This window comes from Hippocampus guttulatus, chromosome 1 (assembly GCF_054856545.1).
Source record: "Hippocampus guttulatus isolate MCC_2025c chromosome 1, RoL_Hgut_1.0, whole genome shotgun sequence".
NCBI classification, from domain to species: domain Eukaryota; kingdom Metazoa; phylum Chordata; class Actinopteri; order Syngnathiformes; family Syngnathidae; genus Hippocampus; species Hippocampus guttulatus.
In genome coordinates, this window is record NC_141261.1 from 4,057,041 (window position 1) to 4,068,626 (window position 11,586).

Genomic DNA, 11,586 nt, shown 5'->3' on the forward strand with positions numbered 1-11,586 from the left:
ATTTGGTAGTTGTTGTTTTTTTGTACTTTTTATTTTCAAAAGTAATTTGATACATGTTTATATTGTATGTTGTATTTATTATATTTTAAAATAATGTCTTATGTACTTAAATTACCGGTAAATGATTTTTAAAATTCAGATCCAATTATTTCATTGTATTACAGATGACAGAATTATGTCATACCGTCAAAAGATTAAAAGCTATGACTCCAATATTGCACTGACACTAAAAAGGTGGTACTGTACGTAAAATATCTTTTATTTTTTAACCCAAAATGTTTTGCACTAACTTATATGTCCATTACAGAAATATAAGATCATATGTAAATACGTTTTAGTAGAAATGTATATATATTCTACTATTTTCATGTAATGATTTTCTATAAGCCATCAATAAATTTCATGAAATACCTACGTTTTAATGAAACGGTTTTAGGAACACGACAGCTAAATGGATGTGATAAATACACTTGATCATGTAAATGTAGGCTAGCTGTTAGCTCGAATGTGATGGATCTATTCCAGATTGGTTGTCGACCTCCGATTTGTGTAACTTTTCAACGCTTCTATTCCCTTCGGAAATAATGGAAATGGATTTAATCTGCTCCAGGGTCAAACTCTTGTCATCATGAAACCCCTTTAAGAAACATTTTAATGTTCTTCAGATTAAAATTAAGTCAACCACTGTTAATTCTAAATGTCATTCTACATTTAGGAAGGATACGTTATCGGTTGCCACACTGACCAAGCGCAGCAACAATGCTCCAGTCACACACAAATTGCTGCAGTTTTCCCTTACAGAGATGTGAGTTTGCCACATTTAAAGATAATGAGAGGAGCCGCTTTGTTTGGTGGTGAATGGAGTCGACTGTGTTCACACTCACAACGGCGCAAACTAAGGATGTGCAGCAGTTAAGAGCTTCAGGATTCGGTTCAATTTGGATTCTTTAGGATGCATAGAACTTACTTTATTTGTGCATAAAAATCCTAAATAGGGGGATTGGAGCCTGTCCCAGCCGTCTTCGGGCAGTAGGCGGGGGACACCCTGAATCGGTTGCCAGCCAATCGCAGGGCACTCAAAGATGAACAACCATCCACACTCACACTCACACCTAGGGACAATTTAGAGTGTTCAACCAGCCTGCCATGCATGTTTTTGGAATGTGGGAGGAAACCGGAGTACCCGGAGAAAACCCACACAGGCCCGGGTAGAACATGCAAACTCCACACAGGGAGGCTGAAGCTGGAATTGAACCCGGTACCCCTGCATTTTGAGGTCGACGTGCTAACCACTGGACCACGGGGCTGCCTATTATCAACCTATATCCTTATTTATTTAGTATTACATTTAGTTATTCAAAACTTCACAGAGCACAAAGTGATTTGTACCGCTGACTGCGTGAAAAAATGCCATTATTACCCTGCATTAAGTAAATAAAGTAAGAAATGAAATGCTTTGAAGATAGCATTTCTTTATTCATATAAATTAAGAAAATTATGAAGGTTTGCTTCTCCGGGTTTCCTCCCACATTCCAAAAATATGCATGGCAGGTAAATGGAACACTCTAAATTGTCCCTAGGTGTGAGTGTGAGTGTGGATGGTTGTTCGTCTTTGAGTGCCCTGCGATTGGCTGGCAACCGGTTCAGGGTGTCCCCCACCTACTGCCCGAAGACAGCTTGGATAGGCTCCAGCACCGCCCGCGACCCTTGTGAGGATAAAGTGGATCGGAAAATGAATGAATGAATGAATGAAGGTTTGCTGGAGGTCAAAACATGTGCTGAATCAGAACAACAAACAATTCATCGGGATCAGTCATCTTTGTTGTTTACATTCACCACGAACGCTTTGAGGTCGGAACCGGGACAATCCAAGTGAGATATAAATCCAACTTCTCACCTTCCTCTAATGCAGCATCCTTGCATAGACACAAAAGAATGCTGTGTTGAATTGACTCGGATTTATTTCGTAAAGTGCTTGCACGAAATAGAATCATTGGCATCCAGGTACATTTTTTTTACTTAAAAAATATACAGAGATCCAGATGATTTTATTGTATGTGGCCACTTGAAAAATTCAAATAGAGGAAATTGAACACACCATTTTTTTCAGTGCGAGAGGTGCCGTTATCTCCTGTGCACGGATGGCGGCAGTTTGCAGGCAAACAACTCTTTGATAAGTGATGACACTTCGCATAACTTACTGTGTATGTTCTTAGCCTTGAAAATTGTGGCTGTCAGAAAAAAAAAAAAAAAGAAGACACAAAGTAAAACAAGCGGGAAGTTAATCATTTGTCGCTCACATGCAGTCCATGATGCCGTACAAACGAGCAGCTTAAACATTCAAAGGTTTGGGCAAATTTCGAGGTCACTTTTGTCGGAGAAATTGGTCCATTTATGAACTATAGAGGGCATTCCACTTGAGATGATTATAAAATTTTGATCCACCGGTATTTGGGTAATGACAGAGTTTCTTGTATCGTCTCTCTACACAACTACAATACACCACTCACAAACAGCGAGGGATATGTGGGTAAAATTTTACGATGAACATAAAATAAACGATAACCTTTACAGGTGACCTTCATTTCACCTTTTGAATAGGTCTAACAAAAAAATTCTTTTCAATGATTTAGGAGTAAACTCCAATTTTCGGAGGCTGAAAAGTATTTGGACAATTGACATAGTTGTAAATATATCTGTAATTAGGAGTGTGCATTTTAGTATGCTCAATATTTCACGAGAACATTTTGTTGCTGTCGACATTAAAAGTATTCCCAATAGGCGGTAGGGGGGCACGGTTGTATTTGCACACACAGTCGCAGAAGAAGAAACAAAACAGCGTATTCAAGTATACTTTCTTATTGGGGCCATAAAGCGTCTAGACAGCACTCCCTTCTTTTCCACCTTCAGTCGAGACCCTCAAAGAGCATTTGGTCATCCAAGTGTTTGGTCCACTCTTTGTCTGCGGGGGGCCATGATGTAACACAAGCTATATACGTTAAAGGTAATTCCTGGAGGCGTTTTTTATTTTCAATAAGGCATCAGAACTATCAAGACCTGCAAGCAATACAAAGATTTTGTTGAAAATCGCTCACTGTTGACGATATTCTGACACGAACCAAAGGAATCATTTCATCCCCATTTAAACGTTGTCTTTTATTGAAAGATAAACACAACACCATATTGTTGCGTCCTGAGGACTCCTCAGCCTTCTCCTGCAGCCCGTCTTAAAACAATGGCTTTCCCCAAAAGTTCCCACGCAACGCGTTTGATCTCAGCTGACCCTTCGAATGTCTGCGCGGCAGAGTTTGGACCCGGCTTGGAATGTCACCGGTATGCCAAAAATAAATTCCTGTCTGTGCGCATGGGCTGACTGGGAGAACGTAAAGGGAAAAGTTCAATTCAATTGTAAAGAACAAGTCATTGTGTGTGTATAACGCTGATATATTAGATGTGCAGTGCTCTTTTGTTGGGGGGGTTTCCCCCCCCTGTGGGGATTATTAGTGAATTCCATTGTTTACTATTCAATTGATTGTTTGGGGGCTAGTGTGACTGTGATGCACACACTTACAGGATCTGGAGAACATTGGAAGAACAGCATGTGTTTTTGAGGAGCTAACATCAAGTTGTTTGATTCTCTCCAGTGCTGTGTGGTAAATTTCCAGGAATGCTTTTTGTTCTTCGTCTTTCGGTGGACGGTCGTCTGTGCCCACAAGGTGAATGCTAATGAGATGCAGGATTAGAATTATTGTAGCATTTGTATTTTTACTGTCTGTTGTTGAAATAGCCCTTTACGATGTCAACATGCCTTCTTTATGAGCGATATGCTTTTGGCATTACATCAAACTCATTTGAAGAGAATACAGAAAAAAATTATATACTCTACATGAGTTTTCAGAGTCTTTTTAACAAAGAATGTTCTCCCTTGTTCCTAACATCTATACAAGTGGGTCACATTTTTGCAACAATTGGAGAATGCGGCTCCCAGGGTGACAACATCAGTGTCTTCAGTGCACATTCTTCCTTGGATCCACTCACAATAAAAAAAAAACAACAACAACAAGTGGTACATTTACAAAGCGTAGACAGTTGATCATTTAGCACAAGTCAAGTTGTGTTCAGTTCAGCAACTGTAAAAACACAAATAGAAGATTTAAACAACGATTAGACAAGTGAATTACAACTCGAGCTACATTAATTTAGCTAAATTTCACCATTGATCACAGATTTTTTTTTATTTGAAGTTTGTTTTAAGGGTAGCGTCACTGCTCACTGACATAATTTGTGATGGTAACGGTATGTGGCCTGTGGTCCATATTTTGCCACGCTCTTCAAAGCATAGTTAGCTATCTAGAATATTGATTACCTTTTATTCAGATACATTACAAAGGCACGGGCAAAAAGATATAGCCTATATAATGTATGTTAGGTTTTTCTAACAAAATGCTGTTTTTTTTTGTTGGGTTTTTTGTTGTTGTTGTTGTTTTTATACAAGCACCCGAATAAAACTGTGTGAAGAGCAAGATAATCTATTAAAAATTGAACGAGGGCCTTTGAGTTTTAAATGATCACCTACTTCCCTTTGTCATTACAGAGCAATAAAACATACAATTAATGTTATGGTGATTTCATTGTGTGAGCGGGGAAATGAATTGGGGTGCTTTATTTGGAATTTCGTGGACTACTGTATTTGGATTTGACTTCCTCGATGCCGGAGCCGGCCAATGAGCTGGGCGTCATTAAGCCGGCCTCCGTGCTGCAGGCCCGGCCACTGGCAGGGCTTCTCCCGCCCCCTTCATCGATGAGGTAGAGGGCTTGCTCATTTGAATAATGTGCGACAACTTGGACCGGGGCCAATCAGCTGTCGGAGCACAGCGATAACTCGCAATGCATTATTGATAATAATAATTACGTTGACATGCGCATTTGAGGAGGTAGGAGCGTGGTGGTGAGGGGCAAGCATTTTTTTAAGGCCAAAAGAATTTGTAGAAGAAGAGGAGCATAATAGTGCGGAACTCTTTTTGGCCCAGATGGTTGCAGCATGTCGAGGCGCAAGCAAGCCAAACCGCAGCACATCAACTCGGACGAGCCCGGGTCCGCACAAAACGGTGAGTTTTACTTCGAATTAATTGTTTTAATGGTTCCCCTTGGACACGTTTGACGGCGCTGATCGGAGGTTTGGGGCGCAAATCGAAACTCGACAAAGGTTACTCAGGTGTGGGTCTAAATATAAATCGAACGTATCTTGAAACCACTCAAAAACGTATTTCATTCAAAATACCTGTTGATTGTTTTCCTTATATCCCCTCTTCGAATGGGTGGTGTGAATGAAAACCCCCCGGACATGAAATAAAAAAAACACTTACAAACCGGTTCCTTCGTAAAACAAGTCCCTTTTTTATTAATACATCTTGTGTAGTTTGATTTTTGTCCCCTTGTCGTGTCGAATCTGTGCACTTGAATCTTAAATCGCGTTTCAATTTAAATTTGATTTATTTAATGTTACCCATCCCAATTAAAACTCGAGTTTTTAAAACAAGTCGAAATTCACATTCTTTTACAAACGTTACAACTCTGAAACAAATGTAACTACACCCTCAATAATTAAAAAAGTATGAAATGGGACTCCGGGAAAGCTGACCCAAAGGCAATAAATCCCCCAGTTTAATGCATGACTGTTTCCTTTGGTACGTATGTGGGGGGTGGGGGATGGAGCAGCGGCCCTTTTAGTGGAGCCTGTTGGGTGGGAAGGGGGTGGGGGGCCCGGGCTCTCTCTCTCTCTCTCTCTCTCTCTCTCTCTCTCTCTCTCTCTCTCTCTCTCTCTCTCTCTCCAACAGAAGAGCGTTCACCCTTTTCTGTGAATGAAAAACTTGAAAAAGCTGTATTGGATTCAGTGGTAGTGCGGTTGTAATCAATCAAAACGTACAAGAACGGCGTTTGTAACAGAATAAGTGATTATCTGCCGTCTCAGTTTAGGTACTGCAGCCAAAGGGGGGTAGGAGAGTTCTTGAGTCGTTTGTGCGCAAATGTGGGCAGTTTCCCCCTCGGATAAGTATTGTAATGCAACGTGTGTGTGTGTCACTCTGTGTGTGTGTGAGTGTGTGTGTGTGTGTGTCACTTTGTGTGTTGTGACACCGTTCCAGTACCTCCTGGTGAGCAATTATCAAGTCCAACAGTTTCTTTGAGCAAATGCAAACAGGTGGTCGGCCCCCTGTCTCCAGTCCACAAGGCATTAGCATTAACAATAGATCCAGTTGTTAAATGGAGACAAATTGAAATGTACATTTGGCAATTCACGCTGGTCTCGATTTAAAAAATTTTTTTGTGAGATGAGTTACCTGAAAGTATAAAGGTACACTTTTTTCAGACAATGGTCCCACTACACTCCTCTAAAGTACTCGGTGTTGATATGATAACTCCATAAATTATTTTAAATACCAATGCTTTCTTATGCGCTTGCACATTGTTGAGATTCGTGTTAAAAGTAGTTGGTTGCCCCCTGCTGGCCTTGTGGACAAAAGGTTAATTCAAAGTTGTTCAAGGGACCTGAACAGAGGAAAGTGGCCCAGATGGACCTCACTTTTACAGTGTTGTATCAGTGTTCTTTTTGAAAAATGTTCCAGTAATATATGAAAATAGTTCATATGTTATGATTTAAAGGAATTTGTCAGAATGTTTAAAAAGAAAAAAACCCACTTGTTGATTACTACATTGTCATATGTTTAGAAAAACTGTCATTTAAAGGCGTATATCTTCCAACCCCTAACAGGCATTCTACAAGATGATCCAGCGCAGGAGACTGATGGAGAAGTGAAAAGGTTCAGAATGGACCGGACTCAAATCTGCAAAAAGTGCTGTGGGGAATTCTTTGATGAATCAGAATTTTTGGAGCATGAAAAGAACTGTACCAAAAGCCAGCAAGTGGTCATTATGAGAGATGGTGACTGCAGTGAGGTGACGGAGGAATATTCACAAGGTTCTCCTGAAGGCCCCACCAGTGACCATGACGATAGCCGGTCCAGCAGCCATTCCATAGCTGCTGCCAATGCTGACCAAATGGAAAAAAATGAGGATGAGTCTAACATGCACATGGAGGACCAAGAAGATGTACCTGCCAGTCCCGAGACTCACTTCCAACCTTCCCCCGAGATGCAAGATCCAAACACTTTTGAGGCTATGACTACTGACGCTCAACTTTCTGCCTCCCAAACTACTTCAAACACAACAGCTCTGTCATCGCAGGACGCCCTACAGGTCATCCCCATGATCTTGGAACAGTTGGTGTGCCTCCAGCAGCAGCAGCTACAGCAAATCCAGATCACAGAACAGATCAGAATCCAAGTGGCCATGATGACCCCGCAGGGTCTCCGGTCATCAGTGGGTGCAGCCATGGACCCCCTGAAAGCCCTTGGCGCACATCTCTCCCAGCAGCTGTCTGCTGCAGCGGCTTTGATAGGAAAAAGGACTGGTAGTCAAAACCTGTCAGTGGAGGCAGTGAACCAAGGTAAACTGTCTCTACCCACAAGCATCCCAACCTCTGCGCCTGCGGGAATGAGTGCAATGACCTCTAAAATGGATATTTTAAAGGGCATTCCGGATCTGGCTGGCCGTTTACCAGCGCTGCTTCCAGAGTCCCCAGGCGTTGTAGGTTTCCCGGGCACCTTCAGTGGTATCCAAGCAGGGATTGATTTGAAAAAAGCAAAGGGAAAACTGTTGAATCTTCCGGTCGAGTCAAAGAATGGAGACTCGTTGTACAAGCACAAGTGCAAGTACTGCGGAAAGACCTTTGGCAATGACAGCGCCCTGCAGATTCACTTGCGTTCGCACACCGGAGAGAGGCCCTTCAAATGCAACATCTGCGGAAACCGCTTCACAACCAAAGGGAACCTCAAAGTGCATTTTCAAAGGCACAAAGACAAGTATCCCAACATCACCATGAACCCTCATCCTGTGCCCGAACACCTTGACAACATTCCCACCAGCAGCGGTATTCCCTTTGGCATGTCGGTGCCCATGGAAGAGTCAAATGAAATTAAGCCGGTACTCGGTCATGCTGCTGCAGGGTTCCATTCTTCATCACTCCCCGGATTCAAGACATTCGATGGCTTCGGTGGTGGAGACCCTTTTTCCCAGAGACCCTCGCCATCCACAAGTGACGGCTCCCCATCTGTTTCCTCAAATGTCTATGGCAAAGAGACCGGTATGGATCACACTCAGAAGGATGCAAAGGAGCTCCTGGGAACACTGCATCACATGAATGGTAATGTCATGTCTGGAGAGCAAAGCTCCGGAACTGCAAAGCTTCAGCAGATGGTGGACGGATTGGAAAAGAAGACAAACGATCCCAACGAATGCGTCATCTGCCACAGAATTCTTAGCTGCCAGAGCTCGCTGAAGATGCATTACCGTACGCACACCGGGGAGAGGCCATACAAATGTAAGATCTGTGGCCGAGCTTTCTCCACCAAAGGCAACCTGAAGGCCCATTACGGGGTGCACAGGGCCAACACCCCTCTTAAAATGCAGCACTCCTGTCCCATCTGCCAGAAGAAGTTTACCAATGCCGTGGTGCTGCAGCAGCACATTCGCATGCACATGGGCGGCCAAATCCCCAACACCCCGGTGCCAGAAAACCACTTTGACGCAAATGACGCAATCGAGTCCTCTCCACCGGAAGAAAAATCTGTGGACCTAAATGGATTTGAAGGAAACATGGAGGCTCAAGAACCTGAGGGGAGCTCTCAGAAGTCAAGCGAGAACTCCGACTCTCTCCCACCTGCCACAGACGACCAGAAGCATGCTGGCCCCGCCATGTTTTCCAGCCTTGATGTCTTGAAGAATCTCACCTCTGCTCTTGCACTAAAACGACAGGGTAGCACCCCGTCTGAGAGCGAGGGGACACCCAAAGAATCGCCGTCTGCTCCCAGAGAGCAGGAATATCAGAACGGCCGCAGCCCGGGTATTTCTGATTCTGCCTTGTCATTTCATTCTGCCTCTCCTCTCAAGTCTCCGGAATCTGCTGCAGAAGAGTTTGTTCGTAATGGGTACAAACCGGACCTTGAAGGGACAACTCGAGATGGAACTGAATCAAGTGGGGCCCTTGACCTCACAGCTTCAAGCAGCTTCACCCCAAAAGCGATCAAAGAAGAACCTAGTGTGTCATTCACAACTGGAGAATACGGTGAGTTAATCAATCTCGGAAGCACTGCAGTCGTTTTCATTTTGAATGGAACTCATTGCCTTTTTGTATCAGCAGCTGCAAGTAATATGCCTTTCATGAGGATCCCTTCAAGTCTGGAGATGAAGATTCCTCAAGAGAACCCGTTGGGGACCCATGGTTTGTTCACATCTCAAATGCCCCCGGGGACTGCCATACCCTCGCCAGTCTCCACGGCACCGCGTCGGTCCTCTAAACAGCATGTTTGTAACGTCTGCGCGAAGAACTTCTCTTCTGCCAGCGCCTTGCAGATTCATGAGCGCACTCACACAGGGGAGAAGCCGTTTGCCTGCAACATCTGCGGCCGGGCGTTCACCACCAAAGGAAATCTAAAGGTATGTTGGGTGTTTATACTGCCGACTTGCAAAAGGGCAAACGTCACTCTCCGATGACAACTTAGTATTTCCGGTCATTAAACTTAGCATGGTGTTTTTCTTAACTCTGAAGATTGAAAAAAAAGTCTTTGAGCTGAAGATATGTGTCTTAAAGAAAGAACACTGAAGGAAATAAGAGTATTAAGTGAATATAACATGCTTTTATTGATCAAGGTTGTTATCCAAAATTCACACCGTCTATGGATGGGTGTGTCATTTTACTGCGTTTTATTTTTCCTTCAGGTACATATTGGTACCCACATGTGGAACAACTCTTCAAGACGTGGTCAGCGTCTCTCCCTGGATAATCCCATGGCTCTGATGGCAATGAGCTCCGAGCCAAAGATGTTACCAGAAATGTTGCAAGCCCCCAAAGAACTTGCTGCTCCTCCCATGAACTTTGACCCCTCAATGTGGAACCAGTACACTACGGCCTTTAGTGGCGGTCTGACCATGAAGGCCAACGAGATCTCTGTCATTCAGGGGGGAGGCATCCCCCTCCCCGGGAGCCCTGCTGGCAGCGCCCCGCTGATTGGATCCACCGGAGGCCTCATGAAGATGGACGGATCCCACTCTGGCTTGCCTGCCTCCATGGCTGAAATTGAGAAAACCAGCTCTGACAGTGTACCAAAATCCCAGTTTCCTCATTTCATGGAGGAGGGGAAAATTGCAGTCAACTAATCACCTCAACTCTCACCCCGAATGTCTTCTCACAAATGAGGTACAATCATGGAATTCAGCATTGGTCTTTTCCCGGTAATCGTGTCACATCACTCATTCAATTGATTCTCTAGCATTGATTTTTAGTTGGCGTAATGTAACTACTGTAGTTGTATTTTATATGAACATATACGGGTATTTTTTTTCCTGTGACTATTTTTTTTTCCGTCTATCCAAAAGTTTGAATGTAGAACTTTACTTGAAACTCTGCTTAATTCCACCTGTTTTGTTTTCTCTACTTTTTGAAGGATTTGGACTTTAAAGGTTTGACTTGCAAGGTCAGTGTCTAAGCGCTCATAACTTTGGCATATTCAACCACCGTTTTGGTCCAAAATGACTACTTTCCCTCCTATTGTGTGCCATCGATTTTATGACATTTTTGTAGTGTAGTTTTTCACATTGAAAGGGGGGTTTGGACAGGTTACTCGAGTGTCCTGCCTGTTGCATTTGTGTTAGTTTTGAATGACTAACATAAGTAATGACAATGACTAATGGTTCTCCTTGCCAAGTGCCTCACTTGAATTGAGTGCGTTGCTGTTGTCTTTCAATGCACCAGAGGGTTAATTTAAAGGCTTTGGTAGAAGTATGATTCGTACCATGTAGCATTGCTTGTGTATCCGATTTACACCCAGAACTCTCTCTGCTGCCTTTGTGTTTTCTTGTAAAGCAGTGTCACATTTAGTTGGCTGTGCTCCAAATGCAGAATATTGTCCAGCCTGCACTTTATTTGAGGGTTTATACGGTCACATTTATTGTTCCATCTCAGTCTCACTGTCATGCTGTCTTAGCGGGACAAAGGGCAAGATTACAATTTTTTGTCCCAGAGGTTTGCCAGTGCTCGGATTGAATGGTCTTCAAATTGTAGCATTTTAATTTATTTATAGTACACAAGGCTTGAATTTTGGGGATAAGTTCTACCTCATTTATATTTTGGTTCTCCACACCTCCCTTTCTCAGTTAACTGTACATTTGTCCCCCAATACATTCTTGAGTACATATATTTTATTTTCTACTCTAAATCTGCTGTGTTGAACTCCAATGAATGTATCACAGGACACTTTACACAAGTCAGAATGGTCAGAGTTCATTTGAAGGCCCCTGCTGTACATTCCTTAGTAATTATGCATTTGCCAAGTTGTGCCTTTTTTGTAAGTGAACCATGTCAAAACTGCTTTTCAAAGATGTCTCTACAATTCAATGTTGAGCCAGTGTGGCTTGTTTACAGTGTACATTGTTTTGTTTTCTCCAAATGTCCCCTTCAACTGTTTGCTGGTT

The 11,586-nt window shown here is 43.0% G+C and overlaps 1 protein-coding gene across 3 annotated transcripts; it reads left to right on the forward strand.

Moving 5' to 3' along the window:
• The first annotated feature begins 4,985 nt into the window (after window positions 1–4,985).
• sall4 (spalt-like transcription factor 4) lies at window positions 4,986–11,586 on the forward strand. Of its 3 annotated transcripts, XM_086104875.1 has the most exons (5): window positions 4,986–5,108; window positions 6,770–9,181; window positions 9,254–9,552; window positions 9,835–10,312; window positions 10,560–11,586. In XM_086104875.1, the coding sequence occupies exons 1-4, from the start codon at window positions 5,042–5,044 to the stop codon at window positions 10,270–10,272; spliced, it is 3,216 nt and encodes a 1,071-aa protein (XP_085961001.1). In that variant the 5' UTR covers window positions 4,986–5,041; the 3' UTR covers window positions 10,273–10,312; window positions 10,560–11,586. The 3 variants fall into 3 exon arrangements, with proteins under 3 accessions (XP_085961001.1, XP_085960991.1, XP_085961009.1); XM_086104865.1 differs by having other exon boundaries at window positions 9,835–11,586; XM_086104883.1 differs by having other exon boundaries at window positions 9,257–9,552; window positions 9,835–11,586.

Coding starts and splice junctions, on each gene's coding strand:
- sall4 (XM_086104865.1), top strand. CDS start 5,042: ATGTCGAGGCGCAAGCAAGCCAAACCGCAGCACATCAACTCGGACGAG. Junction 5,109..6,769: donor GCCCGGGTCCGCACAAAACG/GTGAGTTTTACT, acceptor AACCCCTAACAG/GCATTCTACAAGATGATCCA. Junction 9,182..9,253: donor ATTCACAACTGGAGAATACG/GTGAGTTAATCA, acceptor TTTTTGTATCAG/CAGCTGCAAGTAATATGCCT.